Source organism: Protopterus annectens, chromosome 6.part0 (assembly GCF_019279795.1).
Source record: "Protopterus annectens isolate FY-2018-M chromosome 6.part0, PAN1.0, whole genome shotgun sequence".
Taxonomy (NCBI): domain Eukaryota; kingdom Metazoa; phylum Chordata; order Ceratodontiformes; family Protopteridae; genus Protopterus; species Protopterus annectens.
Genome location: NC_056737.1, coordinates 426,778,733 through 426,799,554, shown reverse-complemented (window position 1 = coordinate 426,799,554; position 20,822 = coordinate 426,778,733). Strand labels below are relative to the sequence as shown.

Genomic DNA, 20,822 nt, shown 5'->3' with positions numbered 1-20,822 from the left:
AGTTGCAAGAATTGTATAACACATACAGTATATCATATGGTAACAGACAAAGACTATAATTTACATAAATATTTTGTAGAGGATTATATAAAACAATCAAGATAACACACAAATCACAAGAATTTCTTACTCATTTATAGAGATATTATGACTTCACTAAAAGGTTTATCAATCAACATAAATGGTCTGAATAACCCTATTAAAAGAGGAAGTTTACTTAAATACTTAAATATACACAAATCAAACATAATATTTCTACAAGAAACACATCTTTTAAAAGAAAATATTAACTTTTTAAATATTAATAAATATATAGTCATTGCCAGTTCTGAACATTCTAAAAAGAAAAGAGGAGCAGCAATTCTCGGGAATAAAACTCTCCCTTTACCTAGAATTATTACATCTTATCAAGACGATAAAGGGATGTTGTGCTTGGTGACAATTAAAATAAATACAAAAATTTTCACTTTAGTAAACCATTATTGGTTACTGGATATTGGAACCAGCACTATTAAACAACAACTGAACCAAATTGTATCTCAATCTGAGGGTAATATTATTATGGCAGGGGATTTTAACTGTGTTTTAAATGAAAAGGACTCTAGCACTTCAGGAAAAAGGAAAATATCCTCACAAGCTAAACTACTAATACAATTCATGGATACATATCATCTAAAAGATATTCATGACTACACAGACCTGAGCTCACCTCAATTTACATTATATTCTAATAGATTCAAATCATATTCTAGAACAGATAGGGTAATCATATCCACACAAATAATAAATGATTTAAAAAACACCAAGATTGTGTCTTGCCCTATTTCAGATCATAATACAATTATATTTGTGCTTTATTTAAATGACACCCCAATGACTCATATAAGAAGAATACCTGCATATATAACTCAATTAAAAGAATTTCAAACATTTTTTGAAGAAGAAACACAAAATTTTATAAAATTCAATCAAACATCCAACTCTCATGACATTTATGTATGGGATGCATTAAAAGCTTACTTATACGGACAAATAAATAAATGGTATTATAACAAAAGGAAGTCCTGGGACTAAGACTTAAAAAAAAAAAATACAAGACAAATTAGATAGATTACATCTTAAAATTAATGACAAGTCCGCATCTAAAACTATTAGAGATGAAATAAATAAAACTAAGCAAGAATATAGTGCAATCTTACATCATAAGAATATGATTTCCTTAGAGAAATTTAAATTCCTAGCCTATTCAATAAACCCAAAACATTTAACTAATCTTGCAAATAAAACAAAAAGAATCAACAAACATAATCATATTAAAGAAATATATTTGTCTAGAAAAAAGAAAAAGGGTTTATAATATACATGACATAATTGATTAAGTTAGACATTTTCACATGATAAATCAAACATCTCAGATCATTCAACCATTAGATAAAACAATACATTAAAAAAAAACCTGTATGTCACACTCAAACAACAGTCAGAAATCATAGATAAACAGATATCTTTACCGGACATACAAACTCAAATTAACAAACTTAAACAGAACAAAGCACCAGGCAATGATGGCATCATACCTGAATTGTATAAAATCATGCCTAAAACGGCTATTTCTTTACTACATAATGTATTCCATAAAGCACAGAATGACATTATTTTGCCCCCATCCTGGAAATATACTTTCATTTCGCCCATTCTTAAATCTAGTCAGGACCCTAAATTATGTACGTCATATAGGCCCATAACTCTTTTAAATATTGATTACAAAATGTTTATGAACATCTATGCTGATAGACTAAAAAAAATTCTTACCCCAGTTAATTAATGATGACCAAACAGGTTTTGTAACTAATAGAAGTACATATGATAACATCAAATTGTCTCTTATTTTAATTGATTATTCACACAGAAAGAAAAAAAAACTCGTCTCTGGTTAGTCTTGACATTAACTCAGCATTCGATTCAATACATTGGGATTATCTATTCATATTATTACAATGTTTAAACTTTTCAGATAATTGTATTAATTTACTGTTACATCTTTATAAAGGCACTCTGGCTTATATCAAAATTGGATCATACACATCGACTCAAATACCCATCACTAAAGGAACAAAACAAGGCTGTCCCTTATCTCCCTTATTGTTTACTCTCATAATGGAACTATGGGCTAATGAAATACAAGGAAATAAAAACATAGAAGGTTTGGAAATTAGTGATAAAATAACTTCTAAAATTCAGTTATTTGTTGATGATGTGCTCATCACTACTAAAGGAGATAATTCCTCCATAACAGCCTTATTTGAAGCTGTCAACACATTTCAATTTATATCTGGACTGACATTCAATGATAATAAAACTAAGATTCTACCTATCTATTTAAACAATAATAAGAGAAACATTAAAGACACTAACAAATATATCACAGATCAAATTACATATGTAGGCATCATTCTTGCTAAAGATATTAAATTAAATCACAAAACTAAATTATAATAGATGTTATGTAAATATTCAAACTTTATTAACAAAATGGAATAGTTATATTTACAACTGAGGAAAGGTTAACTATCATTAAAATGATAATCCTTCCTAAAATTCTCTATATTATACAATCTATTTTAATACTTCCCAGTAAAGTTTTCATTAATAAGATCAATTCTCTGTTATTAAAGTTTTTTTGGTTTCTCAGGAAACCTAGAATAGCACTTAAACATCACCTTCAAAGTTGGAACAAAGGGGGAATAGCCTTTCCTGATTTGAACCTTTATTCCAATGCAGCTATTATTAGGTCCATAGCACAACTTTAGATACACCATATCAGGCCAAATGGAAAATATTCTGGGAATCCTCAGCTATGCTATTAATATCGAAACCACAGCCATACAAATTAGAATTTATAAATAACCCAATATTATGTACACTTAAAGATTATTTCATGTTACACAGCATACCCAAACATTAATTTAGCTTCTTATACAACATACTAATAAATTTTAGAAATTTTATACTTAAACACACTAAGTCCAAGGAACTTCTTTTTACAATTTTTCCAATAGACTTTACTCAAGAATCCTTACAATCCTCAGATATAGATAAAATTACCTTGCTTAAACAAAAGGGTCTTTTGTATTGGTTTCAACTTATTACAGATGATAGAGTGAAGGATGTAGATCAGATAATAAGTGACTATCAGTTAGACAACTCCCTATGGCTTAACATACAATCCCTCAGACTATTCTTACAAAATAAGATGAACCCGATCACTTCTGATAATAAACAGGTCATTAGCATACTGCTAGATTTCTTTAATTTGGTTATTCAACATAAACAAACTTATTCAGACAACATGGCATTTATATACAGACTTATCAGAGAAGAAACATATTGTCCTGCTAATTTCTGGAACCATTTTTATACAATTAATAACACACTTCCAAGGGATCTAGATAAAACAAATATATTAGAATCTGCAGGGAAAACAACACTTTCACTTAAATGGAAAATATATTCCTGGAGATTTTTATATAGATCTTTCTACACTCCTCAACTAATGAACAAAATTAATGGTAAACTAAATATTTGCAACAGATGTAAGCCTAACACAAACATTGACTGGAACCATATATTTTATGACTGCCCTGCTTTAAGTGTATTTTGGGAAAACATTAAAGAACTCCTACAAGCAATATTCACAGATAATTTTATTTTGACCAAATCATTAGTACTCTTCAATACACCATTGGTTGTGTAAAAAACGTTAAACATTCCATACTTTGGGCAATAATAGCAGTGGCCAGGAAAACTATAACAAGAAACTGGATTATCTGAATTCCCTCCTTCCTATAATGATTTTAAGAAAATTCTAATGGAAGTTTGTCAATTGCAGATTGCAACTATGACATCTAGAAAAACTTATAACTAGCATATATGGGTTAATCTACAGAATTTGTTGAAAAGAGATTGACAATGATATCATATAAATCAAATTTCAACCTCTCTACGTGTTATATATATGAAATAATCAAATACTAGGCAACTTAATGATATTCAATGGATGTCTTTGTATATAGTTTTAGTAATTTCACTTTATTTGTTAAACATTGTTATGTGAAGGTTTATGTGAACATTGTAAATATCCTTATGTTAAAAGAACATGTAATTGTTTATATTTACTTCTTTAAAATCAATACAATTGTTTTAAAAAAGAATGGAGTGTAAAAGATTTCTGCATTTAGGTGAAAAGTGTTAGTCTTGCAGTTGGTATAAATGACTTCAGCTCTGATTTGCTAATGAGCTGCTTCTTGTGGGAAGGGTACAGGGTTTGAAATTTTCCACCTTGCCTACTGTGTGACATCAAACAATGCTTTGGAGCAACTGGGAATTTGAGTTAGGCTCCTTAATGGTATCCAGGACTGCATGCCTACTGACTATGAACCTGTTGTTGTTTGCCAGTCATTTACTATTGCATAGCTGATGTGGTTAAGGAAATGTTATAACAATATCACCAGAACACATTTTTAATGCAACACTGGCAATTTATTCTTCAAGGGCAGTAGGCACTGCATCTGTAGATGAAGCAATGAAATGAATCAGTAATAGTTCTCTTTGATGTGGAATTATTCAGATGATTTTTACTTCTGCAGTGATTGCACATACTGACTTACCATATGTTATCATGATAATATATTTCTTAAAGCTGTTATAAATATTTTTCTGTTTAAACTGTGCTACACATGGCCAGATCTTATAGCACAACACTAGTGAACTTTATACAACTTCATATGGTTCATCCAAAGCTACAAACAATTATTTGTAATTTTTTTCTTAACAATAAGGGTGTACACAGTGAACAAAGTACCTATAACTGCTGATGGGGGTAGGAGCTCTCTGTGGATGTAAGTATCTTATGGTCTTATTTAGTCATTTTAAACTGTCTTTAATCTGACTTTGCAGGGTTACTGTGCCTGTGTGTCTGTGTGTCTATATACATCTGACTTAAGTTGGAAAATTCAATATTTGGTCTTTTTCTGTGTTTTTGGTCTTTTATTTCTGTATATCAACACTTGGAATTTTGAATTCTAACATTTCAATAGGGAGCCAATTTTTCCGACTAAAACATGTCCTACTCTTAAAGAGGATTTCCTCCTTGGCATAGCATGCAACAGTTCCAGTGCCTCTCATTAGCTAGACCCAGCAGAGCAAAAGAACGAGAAGACCCAGATGCTGGTGAATTATTTAGCTCCATGTTGAAATATGTCACTTTGGTCACTGTTATTGTTGTTATTTTATTTTAACACAAACATCGGAGAAGGATATTGTCAACAATGTAGCTATTATTGCAGGATTTGGGGGATGTCTCTGGAAAAATTGACTTACCCTACTGAGCTGATAAAGTTCAAAAGTCACTAGTCTGTTTTTTTCAGGACTAGCATGCATTTCTATGAACCAAACTGGAATACTTTATCGACTGTGTACAAGTCACATGTCTGATTGTGATAAAAATGGCCACAGTAAAGTGGTTGTAATTGTTTACTAGAGATATTGGTGAATCATAATGATGACAGTTTGAGTGGCCTTTTACAGTTTAAATGTTCTGAAAAAGGTACTTTTGTCATTATTGGTTCATACATTTTGTTTCACTGCTTGCTGGAAAAAAAGTTCAAAATTACAAATTTAAAATGCACTCAAACAAAAAACAAGAAATATAATGCAAAACAATTCTCCGTACTGCTGTTTTCCTGCCCTTTCCTATACTAGAATAGTCCAGATCCCAGATCTGCTGGTTTCAGGACTTCAGTGTATTTTCCAAGTGTCCAGACCTTCAGTGTGCCAGTGTGAGGTCTTTCTGCTTATCAGTGAGAGGGGTAAGCACTAGAGCCACCTATCTGCCACAAGAGGAGTGTCTCCAGCTCTGAAAAGTTACCTTATTGGCTGTTTTGGACTAATTCCTATCCCTTTCAAGTTTCTGAGTTAAAAACCTGTGTTTACGCTTGTTTTAGCTCCGCGGAGCCTGTTTGAGCGTCCTGCAGACTACCACAGCGTCAGAAACAAGGAGAGACTTTTTACTGATTAAAGTACTTTTTTGGCTTTCTCTTAGCTGTTTTTGCTTAATCGCGCTTTAAAAAGTCGTTTTACTGCTGTTTATTGCTGCGTTCTAGTTTAAAATCGTTTTTACTGTGTGTGCACTTCTTTTTGCTTAAAGTAGTACATTTTAAACTGCATTTGATTCTGTAGGCATCCCACTCAAGTGCAACTGCCTTTTCTGTGCATTGCTACTGTTTAAACTGCTGTTTACTGCTTAAACTCCAAAAAAAAACCCCAAAATATTCTCTGTACTGCTGTTTTCTCACCTTTTCTTATACTAGAATAATCTGGATCCCAGATCTGCTAGTTTCAGGACTTTAGTGTATTTTCTGAGTGTCCAGACCTTCATTGTGCCAGTGGGAAGTCTTTCTGCTTATCAGTGAGAGGGATAAGCACTAGAGCAGCCTATCTGCCACAAGAGGAGTGTCTCCAGCTCTGAAAAAAATTACCTTTATTGGCTGTTTTGGGCTAATTCCTATCCCTTTCAAGTTTTTGAGTTAAAAACCCATGTTTGCACATCGTGCAGTGCCACGGGGCTAGGGTTAAACTATTCCCGGCGCCAGAAAGTCTGCGCTTCAAATTTTCCCTTAGAACTGCTGTTCTTTTCAAAAGTAGCACTAAAACCTTAATCCCTGTGACTAGCACTTGCACTAGAACTGCTAAAAAGTACTAAGAATCCGTAAACTAGTACAAGCACTAAAATCCTCCCTGTCAATAGGTGAATTAACCGTTGGCATTAAACTACCTAAAATTGCAAAGTACCTTGCCAAGGTAAGGAAAAACAGCTCTTGCACTTTGCTAAAAAGCACCTAACCAGGCATGTCCCAGTGTCAGCTTCCGGTGATTTCTCCTGTTCACCTGGTGAATTTGGGCATATTGGGGTAATTCAGCAACTGCCTCATGTACACAAACAACCCTCTCCTCCTACCAAACACTACAACCTGCGAGAGATGCAAGTACATAGCCAAACTGGAAGCAAAGCTCTCGCCAACCAAGACTGTGCTAGACAGTCAAGAGGAGAAAGTAAACATCTGCACCACACATCAAGCAACACATAGCCCTACAAAACCCACACCCATCAACACCCACACAATAGCAACAGGAAACCCACATATGGGGAGGCCCTTAACATTAACCTACCCAAGCAACGAGGACCTCTAAAGCTGAAACACAAACACCAATAGCAATCCGAGCAACACATAGCTCACAACACCAGTGTGCCACCCAAAAACAGCCTCCAAGGCAAGACAACGCACCAAACATCTTAGTCATAGGTGACTCTATAGTCAGGCACACTGATGTCCCACTCACCAGACTGAACAAGGAGAAAATTACGGTCAGCTGCCTGTCGGGTGCCAGGATCTGCCACATAATGAATGCACTCAAGTCACTCCACAATAGGTACAAATATGACTCTGTCATTTTTCATGTTGGAGTGAATAACTTGAAACGTACCTCTCTGTACTACATGAAAAGAGACATAGAAGAGCTCTCGGACCATGTGAACCAGGCAGGTATGACCATAGCCTTGAGTAGCATCCTGCCTTCACCCAGAATGATACCAGAGCATAAGGACAAAATGACTGACTTCAACAATTGGCTAAGCTTCTGGTGTCATTCAAAGGGGATCCAGTATCTATCTGCCTGGGATGACATGATCGACAAACCACGATGCTTTGCCAGAGATGGTCTGCACTTGTCGCCCCTGGGATTTAGATTACTGGCTAAGGCCCTTGCCACCCCTATAGTGCCTTTTTTAGGCAAGGTACAAATGACAACATGATCAACATGACAGACACAAACATGCGAAATCTGAGGATAATGTTACTCAATGCTAGAAGTCTAAACCTCAAAATGCACTCTCTTGAGGCGCTCCTAAAAATGGAGAACATTGATATCTGTGCAGTAACTGAGACTTGGTTTAAGGCTCCAGAAAGCACCCCTGCATTACCAGGTTATAACTCATATCACCTTTTGTCCACCTAACCTGGACCGAAACACTAAAGGTGGTGGCGTGTCCATTTTTATTAGGCATACCCACACCTCCAGGCTGGTTTGCTCAGCATAATGCATCTGAGATTATCCAAGTGCAACTTACTCTGGGCACGACCACAATCCAAGTTGTAGCTTGCTACAGATCCCCTACCATGCCCCAGGATTCCCACTCCTCATTCCTTGATACTCTGGAAAATATTAGGGTACAGCCCAACACCTAACAATGGGCGATTTCAACTACCATACAATTAAATGGGGAAACTACTCATGTACCAACTCTTTTGCTCAACGTTTTCTGGAATACATAAATTCCAATGCCTTGGATTAGCTTATCCACACCCCCACCAGGGGTAGCAATAGCCTAGACCTGGTCATTACTAACATGGGCGACCGATGTTCCACACCAGATGTCAATCCCTCGCTAGTCGGATCCGACCACAAGGTAATCAGCCTAGACATACACATCCAGCCCCCATTAGGGAAACCACCAAAAAAAATTTTCTCCAAAGCCGACTTCACGCTTCTTAAGACAGAAGTGGCAAATTTCATGACTCCCATGCAGATGGACAATAGAGGTGCAACTGTGGAATCCTACACAAATGCACTTTATAAGCACTTAAACGAGTGCATGGAACGCGCTATCCCTAATAGAACTAAGATTCTATCTTCAAAAAATAGGAAGACAATCTGGTGGTCCCCTGCCATAAACAAACTCTACAACAGAAGAAAGAAACTGTTGCAAAGAAGATTAAAATCCCATGACTGGAAGAACTCCCTGGTCAACCTCAGTAAGAAGCTGAGATGCCACATAAAATCCTCCAAAGCTAGCTATGAAAACAAAATCGCCACGGATTCTAAAGACAACCACAAAACATTCTACAGCTATGTCAAGAATCTCAATGGCAACACTCAGATCTGCTCCGAGTTACAGCACAATGGCACTAAATATACAGAACCAACAGATATTGCCAATTTCCTGGTAGATAGGTTCAGTGCTAACTTTACCCCCCCCCCCCCACTCCCTAAAGCGCCCATCACTATACTGGAAGAATGCAAAGTTCCTGTAATAGCTAACAGGTTAAAACCACACTCTCCAAAGCCAAGAACACAGTATCCATGGCACCCAACAACATCCCAGGCTGCGTTCTACATGAATTACAGAATGACCTGGCACCCCACCTAAGCACCATGTTCAATCATAGCTTCACCTCAGGCTTTGTGCCCATGGAATGGCACACAGCAACAGTTATCCCACCCGACAAAGGGGGAACCACCACAGACCCCGGGAAGTACCGCCCCATTAGCCTAACGAGCCAAGTCTGCAAAGCCATGGAACGTATCATCATGGAACGTATAAACAAAGACACAGGAAATCTCCAAACTCTGGACCCCACCCAGTTTGGGTTTGCAAAAGGCAGTTCATGTCTTCTAAACCTGAATGACTTCTTTGAAGCAGTCACCAAAGCCGTAGATGAGGGAAAGGTGGTTCACACAGCCTATCTAGATCTCGCCAAGGCTTTTGACACCATCCCCCACTCTGGAATCATAGATAAACTCACTAAACTAGGTACAAATCCCTATGTCACAAGATGGGTTACCAACTGGCTCACTGACAGAACCCACACTTGGCTCACTGACAGAACCCACACTGTGAAAGTTGCAGAGTCCAAATCTGACTTCAGACCAGTGACAAGTGGAGTACCACAGGGTTCAGTCCTGGGTCCTCTCCTGTTTGGTATCTACTTTTCTGAAGTACAGGCCAAAACAGAAGGTCTTTGGCTAATGAAGTTCGCAGACTGCAAACTGGGAGCCATAATTGAAACTCCTAAAGATGTGGACATCCTGCAAAAGGGTCTCACTGAGACAGATGCCTGGTGTCAAAGCCATGGCCTTAAGCTCAATGCCAAAAAGTGCATGGTCATCCCCTTTGGTAAAAACTCTGTACCCATGAGCTACCACATAGGTGGTAGTTACTTAGGTGGACAGTAGCCTCTCCTTTGATAATCATATCGCCACAGTAGTCAGGAAATCCTTTTACGTGGCACACCTCATCACAAAAGATTTTTCATCTAGGAAAAAAGAGGTCATTGTTCCCCTCTACACGTCACTCATTAGACCTATTACAGAGTACAATGCCCCTTTTGGTATGTACCTCACAAGACACCTGCATCAACTGGAAAGGCCACAGAAATACCTCACAAAGAGAATTACCAGCCTCAAACAGATGCCCTAAGCAGACTGTCTCCAAAAAGTCCAGTTGTACTCTGTCGCATATCGCCTACTTAGAGGTGATCTCTGCCTAACATACAAAGCTATGTCAAACTCAAAGCTGTTGGACATGCTCCACTTAAAGAAAACCCAATCCCTCCGAGCTACATGCTCTAGGGATCTAAACCTGGTCACCACAATGCTGGAGGGATAGATTCCTGTCCCAGAGACTTCCTATACTCTGGAACAAACTACCTATGTACATCAAACAAAGCTCCTCATTAGCACTCAAAGAAAAACCTTGATGATTGGATGGGAAATAGGAAATTCACCCTGGGGATCACCTCTGTGGCTCTGCTTGAAAGGGGCACAGGGAAATATTTTCTGGGTGGCGCAAGCCAGGGTACACTTTGGCTAGGCTTGTATAAGCCCCAGGGCCGATAGCCTAGTACCTATCTATGAACAAACAAGGAATGTAAAACAGTCAGAAAGGTGAATCAAAGAGCATATGCATTTGAGCATGACCCTAAAAATGTGTGCAGGTGTTCCATGGCTTGAAAATAGTTTGGGGCACAAGGCCAGATGCATTTGAAATGAATGTGATTTTCAATAAATGTGAATTTCAAAGGAAGAGAAGTTTCATTTAGTAAATGGCCCAGCCACACCCAGTCAGACACCGCTTACCCATCTAGTTTCTTAATAGTAAGGCCTCCTGCATGCCAAGACATTATTCATGCTAAGTGCCCAAAGGCTGGTATCAAACAACTACATTCTATAAAATAAATATTATATGTACCTGGGGCATGTCTTCAAAGCTTTTACCTTACAGGCCTATGATTATATGTCACTTTATGCTGTATCATTCCATTAGGCATGCACACCCTTTCCTCCCCTTGTGGCTGCCAAAATGTACACAATCCTTTGGCTGCGACACAGCCAATGGCCTGCACTAATGGGATGTGAACAATACACTTTTAAAGAAGGTTGTCTTAATTACATGCTTATCTGTTTGTCCACGCTTTCCTTGTTCCTATACAAAGCATACTTGTTTGTTCCCTCTTATAAGTGACAAATACAGGTACTTTTCCTTTGTACAACTATCCAGCAATGCCTCTATCAGTGCAACATTCCACTCATGGTTCTCTGCTCCACAATCAAGCTTGCTGCACTTTTTTGTATATTGATTATCATTTCTATGGTCCAATCAGCTTTCCTTGCATTCTTACCCATTATTCCCTGGATCATCAATTGCTCTCCCAGTTTATATAGCCTGTACTGCAGACCCTGCATTAAGATACAAGTGCACAGAGAGTGTCTGTGTGTGTGTGTGTGTGTGTGTGTGTGTGTGTGTGTGTGTGTGTGTGTGTGTGTGTGTGTGTGTGTGTGTGTGTGTGTGTGTGTGTGTTTGTTTTATAAAAGGGCAGATACTGCTTTCACTCCAATCAAATCTTGCAGGATTTTGTTCTCTCCAACACCTAAATAACTTGTGCCTTATCATATTTTGCACACAACCACAATACAGAATAGAGGAATGTAAAAGAAAAGCTGTTTGCATCTGCACTCTGCATTCATGCTGCCGGAGAGAAATAGGAGAAGTGGAAACTTCAGACAGGCACTGGAGCGAAAGGTTATGAAGTTTAAAACAACAGTTACTTCAATATGCTCTTTGACTATGCATCTTTTTCTCTCCTACTCTCTGAAGGACTGTGAACTTGTTTCTACCTTTAACTAAACAGCCATCTCTTTGTCACTTTAAAGATATTTTTCTCTCAGTGTAACACTATACAAAAGCAGACCTATTTAAATGTGGATGCCCTTGATAGGCAGAGCATTCAAGGCAAGCTACTTAATGTCGTCTTCTACATGATCACAGAGCATGAAACACAGATAGCAGCTGAAAATAAAATAGATGTTTTGAATACAAGAACTTTTCCATTTAGTGGTAGAAATCCAATACCTTGATCACTTCAAGAAATTATGATTTCGTACATTAGGAAAACATCCTTTCTGAATGCTGTTCTGTCAGAAATTAATGGTTGTAAACCACTTTCCATGAAAAGAAAACATTTTTTTTACTCTTTGCAGAAGTGCAAAGATTCCTGGGGAAAAGTGCAATCTGAATAATTAGCAAAAGTCATTTTCAGCCATTAGTATTTAACCAAACAGCATTCAGAAAGAATCTCTTCAGACGAGTGACAAGTTCCTATTTCCGAACAGTCCACATCTTTGTATATAACCAGTTTCCCAAAAAGTAAGATGTAAACCCTCATTCATACCTTCTATATCTGTAATAAGTCAAGATCAGAAATACAATATTGCTTATAACTAATTTTTACTTTTCAGTTAAAAGTTATTGACCAGGTAAACTTTCTAAGCACAAACACTTCTTATCGGGAGCAACCCAAAACCACTGTCTGGTAAAGCGACTTACTTCGAATCCTACAAGGCAGGCAAACACAGATGAACAAAATTAACCATGACACTACTCCTAGGTTAGCATATGGTTCACAAAATTAGTTCTGAATGCTGCATTTTTGAAATGACAGTAATTGTTTGGCAGTCAGACTTGCTCCAACATACACATCATAAATATGTAATGCACAATCATATTTACCTAGGTCGATTTCATAAGCACATTAAGACATTCCTGGGATATATATTTCTTATAAAGCACAGTTAGGAGGACTACATGAACTCATCTTACTTTGTGCCTCAGTTAATGTCATTCGGATTGCTTAATGCATGCACTCTTTTACCACATACTGTAACAGAGTGGTATTTAAGTGGTACTCAAGTATGATTTGATTAGAGTTTCAGGTTTAGTGGCATCAGAAGATGAGGTATAAATTTATTATCATAATGGGCTTTGACAGAGCAAATTGAATTGAGATTAAAAAAAAATAGTGCTGTACTGTTCTGATTTGTATAGTATACCATACAATGCAAACTTTTCCCTTAGATAGCTATTTTTGTTACTAGATAATTGCACTGGAAAGGTTTGAAATGCAAGCTTAAATTATGGTAGATAACTCTGTCTACCTTATACCTCACAGGAAGCTTAAATTAAGTGAGTATGTGTGCACTCGTGTGTGTATGTCTGAGAGTGCATATGTATGCGTAGTTGTATTTTAAGGGTTTTACACATTTGTAGGAAAACTTTCATCTTCTCACTTATCACATTTTGGTTTCAGTCTTACCTCAGCATGTCCGCCTGGAGTTAATGTCTTGCTGCAGCGCTCACATCGCAAACATGGACGGTGCCAGTCCTTCCCCAGTGATGTTACCTTTTCCGCTACAAAAAGAGAAGAACCATTTTATTGAAAGAAGCACATCATGGATATGTTGCCGATGAGGATTTGGAACTTGATTATTTATTCACATCTGATCATTAGAAATGTGATGAATGTGGTTCATAGGTTAACAACCCAGGGAGACGTTTTAAGCCTAGTCATGCTTACCCCAAAGGTGAGAATCAAACCCTGTACCTTGTATCTGTAAGATAAACACCTTAACTACAATGCCAGCTCCTAACCCCTGAATGATTGCAGTAGTTCCTACACAAGTACTAGGCTAGCTTCCCATAAGAATCAAATTCTGTACCTTTTGTCTAGGAGATAAACACCTTAATCATTATACCAACATTCAGACTGGATGGGGATGGGGTACAATACTGGTCTTCAATGTTAAAAAGAAAGTCATTTTACAGTTTCCAGGTCTTTCCCTTACAGACACAGGAGAATTTTCACAGAAACTGGGTGCGAGACTTCCAAATACTGTTGCTCATGTATTTCCAGTGTATCAAGTACTTAGGAATTTTCAAGTTCAGTTTACAAAAACTGGAAGGCACTCCTAAGTATGGACCGATCATGTATACATTTGAGCAGTTGAATAGTGATACAAGTCAGGGTTTGATTAGGCATTGGAGCATTATGAAGACAGCAGCAGTTCAAATGAAATTTACCATATGTTAGGAGAAGTGCTTTGTTATTTACACACAAACAGATAAGTTGTTCAAAGAACAGTAGTGTAATAGAAACATAGGGGGGTAAGGAATTGGGAGGTTTACATGTATTATTAGCTTTACATGAACAGCTTTACACGAACAGTAGACAGGAAAGGACAATGTTTGTTTCAATGGCATAACTTCTACAACAGCTGCCGAACAACTGTGATAAGCAAAGTTATTTTCCTGCAGATTGTTCTAGTTCATAATCTCACTAGAAATAGAAGCTTGAAAGGCACTTGTGAGCTTCTAGAATCCTGACATAAGATACTAATGGGGTTTAAATTTGATGTTCTATCGCTCTTTAAGGTGTAAAGTTAAGCTTCAACAGTATGAAAAAAGTGAAATTCTGTGAACTAAGAAGTGGCTCACGCTTCATCATTTACTTGACAACAAAGTTTTTCATCATGTTCATGACAACCAACCTTCACAGAACACAAACAAATTAGAATATGCTAGCCATCAAGGATTTATAATCGAGTCGCCAATCATAATTTGTTAATAGGTTGTCTTAAATGTATTCAAGAAATTCACTGACCCAGTCACAAACCAATGTATTCAAGAAATTCACACTGAAGGCAAAACTCAGAAGGTGAATTTCCTGAATCAATAAGAAAACATTAACAAATTAGTTACGACTGTTGTACTGATCGTACTTCTTTGTACTACATGGGCTTTAGTTGTCTCAATATACTGCAACATGCAGAGAAAAAAAAAAGGAGCAGGAAGTATTTTACAGCTTTGAAACTTGTACCACACTTAGTACTGCCACAAAGAGTGGACAGACAGAAGTGAAATGTCCCCCTGATGAAGAAACGGCTTTAAAAGCTGTTAGACACTTCACTCTGCCTCACTTGTGCTTTTGTGTGACACCGCACACAGTGTATTACAGCTTTTAATGCAGTAAAAATGCTTTGGATGTAGTTCTTTGTTAGCTGCATTAAACTAGAACTTAACAGCACTGATTTCAGAGTGCAATCTTGGAGTTCTGTGTACTACATACAGGATTATAATCGTGTCACTGATCACAACCAGTCTGTTAATATTTTGGAGAAATGGATTCAATAAATTTATCTTGCAATGAATGGGTCCTCTGTAACCCCAACTAAGTGAACATTTTATAATTAGAGAAGACAAAAACATTCTAGTGTAGATGACTACTGCAAATACTGAGATACACTGCATTAAAATATATGGGTAGCAGCATGGTTTCTATATATCCTTTTTTCAGTGATTTGAGGGGGAAAAAATCTGTCTTCCCTCTTCTGACACCTACTGTTGTAGAAGGATCAAATTTCCAAAAAGTATAACTGGAAAATTCCTTACAGTGGATATACAAAGTGTAACATGTTTGGCATCTGTATCATAAATAATAAAGACTGGGATCTTTCCCACCCCATTCTGTGTTAGATCCTAAGCTGAAACATGAAAGGGTTAGATGCAATGGTTTGTTTGCACATGTATATCTATGTAAGTGCACCTTTGAGACGGATAACCCTTGTACCATGTTACATCTTAACTGTATCATTAGCATATTCTTAAAATGTCAGTTTTAACAGTATTAATTAAAAATAAAGAGCATGCTTGCTTACCTTAAAGAGAATAATCGTCTCAGTATTACAAAAACATTAAACCTGTCCCCAGATGCAGACAGCCACTGCCAAGCTTTCACACCATTTATTAAGATGGTCCCCAATGTGATTAATATGGTGCCAACAGTACATATGTTTTTTTTAAACTTGAACAAAATAAATTTTATCAGCATAATATTTTTATAACATTACAACAAGTTTATGGCAACCAATTTCCATTAGTTAACACTGCAATGATGCAACAGGCAAAATTCATATCATATATTTAAGGCCTGCTACTAGTAAGCAGATTACATTGTTAATGGGCAGCGATTCCTCCCGTACTCAATCCAAAACAGCTTATATGACATACTGCTAACAATGTTCAAACAGGGAATAAAAAAGACAATATATAGAACTGGAGCTATTTTCAATTAAAATAACTGAGCTGTAGTCCCAAGTACATTTGGTTCTCTTGACATATCAGCAGTAATGCTAGTAAGTTTGCTTCTGTACTATGCTGTGACTATGAAGTCGCCAAATAACCTGAATAAACGTACCTGCTAAAGGTACACAGGAGCAATAAAAGTATACTAGAGGAGTGCTCAGCTCCCATAGTAACTCGTTTCAAAGTATTAGGTCACCTAACATTGTGTGAGGAAGACACTCTAAGAAAAAAAAATATAATACACCACGAGCCAGACCATTATGCTTAAACCATTCTGTAGGAAATTCCATAACAAAGGTAAATACAAAGATGACTGGTGTGGTGTCCGTTACCATTGGTATTTGTAAAGGAAACAAAATAGACAATTTTGTTCATCCATATCCAAAGGTTTTAGTGATAACTCAAACTTAAGATGCAGTGGATCATTTATAGCCAGTTGTTATATTTCCAGCAGAAAGTAAGGCTATAGGATCATAGGAGGTCACTAGGCTAATGACCCTAGAGCTTTTTTAAGCCCAAGCATTCTTGTCCCAGTTTTTCCAATTATCAGTGCCCACAGGCTAGAATGGCTTTGGTATATGCCAATGCCTTAGGGCATCTACAAATTATCCCTGTCCATAAGGGCCACAGGCGACAAGCCAGGGGTGAATTTGCAATTTCCCCACCCAGTGGCCCAAATTGCATTTCAATAGACTTGGGGAACAGCTCTGTTTTACATGAATGAGGAGTCTATTCCAGAGAAGGTGTAATCTCTGAGATGCATACCTCTCCCTCCAACATGTTTTGCTTATGTCACAAACAAGGTGTAGATCCTTAAATCAGGTAATTCTAGTGCTGTTTGTGAATGTGTAGCAGATCCATCATGGCTTGATCAGAGAATGCCTTGTAGGTTAGGCATAGGTCACACTTCAATAATCTGTAGGAGACTGGTTACAGGGTCGAGGCTTTGAAGTGGTCCACACAGGACATATTTACACCCTGTATTCCTTTAGTGAGGAAACTCTGTGGCCTCTCCAGCTGTTGCAAATGCCTGGTCAGGTACATGTTTGAAGGGTCCTTTGTACTTGACTAATGGTCTAATATGGGCTGAGTATATTGGGACTATGATTTCCTTAGAGCTGGATGCCATGCCCTTACTTACAAGTTGCACCACTTGGAAGGATTTTCTCACTACAATGGATACATGGTGAAAAATATTTGTCTTACTGTCAACCTGCTTTCCAAGTTCCTTACCACTGGGTCTACTCTTAGAAGAGTGTTATCAATGTTGTAATTTACAGGAGTGGTCGTCTTCCCAAAGGTCATGATTATTCATTTTTTCACTGAGTTTTAGGTCATGGTTTTGGCATCAGTTATTTGTCTGTTCTAAACCTTCCTGGAGGATATCTACATCTTTGGGGGATTCAGTTATTGCACCCAGCTTGAAGTTGTCAGCAAATTTGGTCAGCCAAAGGGCCTCTACATTTGCTTTGACTTTAGAGAAGTATATTCCAAATAGGAGAGATCCCAGTACAGAGTCCTGTAGGACACCACTAGTAACAGGCCTCTTGGTGGAAGTAGATTCCCCCACCCTAACTTCCTGTGTCCTGTCAGCCATTTGGCTATCCATCGGTTGACATAGGGATTTATGCCTAAATTTCTGAGTTTGTCTGTAATACCAGAGTGAGGTATTATGTCAAATACCTTTGCTAGGTCAAGGTAGGCAGTATGTACCATTTTGTCCTTACTCATGGCTCTAGTGCCCTACCTTCTCAAAGTAGTTCACCAAGTTTAGTAGGCATGACCTACCCTTGATGAAACCGAACTGGGAAGGGTCCATTGTCTGAAGATTTCCCATGTCTTTATCAGGCCCACAATAATTATTTCCATGGCCTTGCATATAAAGACTAGTCAAACCTATGGGTCTGTAGTTCCCTGGGTCTGTTGATGGTCTGCCTTTGTGTTGAGAGATGACAGTTGTAGTCCTCCATTCCCCAAGGATGAAGCTTGTGGTTGAAGAGAGATTCTAGTGGGTTTGACAAAATATGTTTCAAGCTATTTGGGAGGAATCCCTGGATATTATCAGGACCCATTGATGCAGCATTTGTAGCTCAGGAGAGTGCAGTGAGGACCTATTCTTTAGTGATAGTCGGGGTAGAAATGGTAGAGGGTATTTCCTGGCAAGAAATGATGGTGGGGGGGTGAAACTGGAGCCAAATTTATTGGCCAGCAAATTTGCTCTAGTCCCCCATTTCGGTATAGTAAGTTCCATTTACTATTAGTTCAGCACACTGTTCCCTTTAAGGTTGCATACATAACTGAAAAATGCCCTGTGGTTATTAGTTTGGCAGGCTATTTTCATCTCAAAGTTGGCTTTGGTGGAGTTTATTAGTCCCTGAGTTGCTTGTTGAGTCTGATGGAGTTTTTTTGTCTTTTTAGCATAGCCCTTCCTATTTTTGCACAGGAATTTCTTTCTTTTGTTAAACAACCTATTTATACTGGGGGTCCATCAAAAAGGCTTGTTTTTGGAGTTTTTCCAAAGTTTATTTTGGTTTGGTACTGCTGTTTCTATGCAGTTATTTACATGCTTGTACATGGCTTCCATAGACACGTCTGCATATGCCACAGTGTTCTCAGAGTCTGGGTGGACTTGGAATTTACCTATCCATTCACTTAATAGGAGATAGTTAGCCTTGGAAAAGTGGGAGTTCAACTTTTATTTCAAGGTTACCACTTTGTGATCTGATCTGACCAGTGAGGACATTACACAAGTGGGGAAGCAATGTCCCTTCATATTTGTAAGTACCAGATCCAGGACATTTGCACCACTAGAAGAAGGTGTGTAGACTAGCAGTTCCAGGGTGTCTGCACTGACAAAATTCAGGAATCTTTGAGACTGCATGTTAGTGGTTGTGTAGGTTTCCCAGTTTATGGTGGTATACTTGAAATCACCCATGAATATGGTATTGCGCTGAGATGTGAGCAACTCTAGCACATTCAAGTATGTGATATTGTTTACTTGGGTCATAGACATTATAATGCAGGCTGTCCTTAATACATCAAGCATTAGACCATCTGAAGTACTTATCATATGTAATACTGTAACAATGCAAATCCTTAAACACTACCCTTTAAATATAGGGTTTGTTAAAATTCAGTTTTGCCCAGGCTTACTTCTTCAATTGATAAAGCTCCTTAAAACTAGGAAAAAGGCCCTGGAATTATGGAAATCCATTAAGATTACAGAACTTCACAAAACCTTCAGTACACCAAGGCAAAAGTGGACACTTGAAATAAAAGAAGCACAAGCCTTCTACTCACTTTATAAACTCACAACAGTGGCCTCACAACTCACGCTACTCTGGACATTGATTAAGGACATTACCATGACATATCCTATAGTCCTATGAACACTTCATCCCTCCATATTTAAAAAAATGATTACCACCCTGCTTCTCCATCTTACAACTAACACTGGAAACATTAATACTGGAAATCTGACCAATACTCCTCTGCCTTATCCCAACACTTCTCCCTCACAAAACTTTCTACGGACACCAACATTTTACTTTTGGTAAATCACTTTAAAAGGAATAAGTAAAAGACTTGGTACTAAATCCAGTCTGATTTATAACACTTTCACAGTGGTGCTTACCCTCACACTAAATCTGTTACTTATATATTTAATCTCTCTCGCTCTCTTCAAATAATTTACTCTCCCCAGTTTAAAAACTACCTCATTATTCCATTTCTCCAAACCCCTCCCCAAGACCTTTGCCATATAATTAAGATATTTTAGAAACTGCTCTGTAATCAGCTTTTCGATCAGTAACTAAATAAAAAAAAATGGACTCAGGTATGTTCATGATACACAAACGGCAATACAACCAGTAAAAGACAAAATATTTTCAAAAGAACGCCAATGGCTTACAGGCACCATGTTTCTTAACCTACTTACAGCCTTTTACAAACTGAATCATCAAAATCCATCTAAGCAAACTAGATATGCACAGCTTTAGAGTTCATAGTCTAAAGACTAAATAACTACCAAATCAATTAGGCCTTTAAGGTCCATGCAGTTACTCACAGTAAGAGATAAAAGCACTTTTACCACGAGTGTCCACCCAAGATCTCTTCTGAAACCCATTCTGATATAAAAGATATTAACTGTATCTTGCTACCTACTAATATCACTTTCTGCGCTGATATTCTCTACAAATCAGGGCTCTCTTCTTCTGTAGTCCAAAAAATTACTATGAAAGGGATTTCTCATTATTCAGTCATTTGTTAACTGAACTCTACTGATGGTAACTGCAATAATGACCCTTAAAACACAACAAAAGCTTTTAGCACCTAGCTCACCTTGTATTGTATACTCTGCTTTCAACCTTGACCTTCAAAGATTAACAATTCTGCCCTTCTTCCAGGAATAAACTTTGCATCAAGGCTTCTCCATACTCCCTTTGCAGCCAAGATAATACCCTAAACCCTAATGCATCCCTCTCCCTTTTGCCTACCACCTGAGAAAGAA

At 37.6% G+C, this 20,822-nt stretch overlaps 1 protein-coding gene across 1 annotated transcript in view; it reads right to left on the bottom strand.

The window, feature by feature from the left end:
* LOC122803852 (cysteine-rich protein 2-like) overlaps positions 1-20,822 on the bottom strand; it is a 415,299-nt gene that overhangs the window by 39,008 nt on the left and 355,469 nt on the right. Inside the window, exon 7 of the mRNA XM_044073534.1 lies at positions 13,488-13,582. Within this exon, the coding sequence (XP_043929469.1) occupies positions 13,488-13,582 (95 nt within the window). The remainder of the gene's footprint in view (positions 1-13,487; positions 13,583-20,822) is intronic.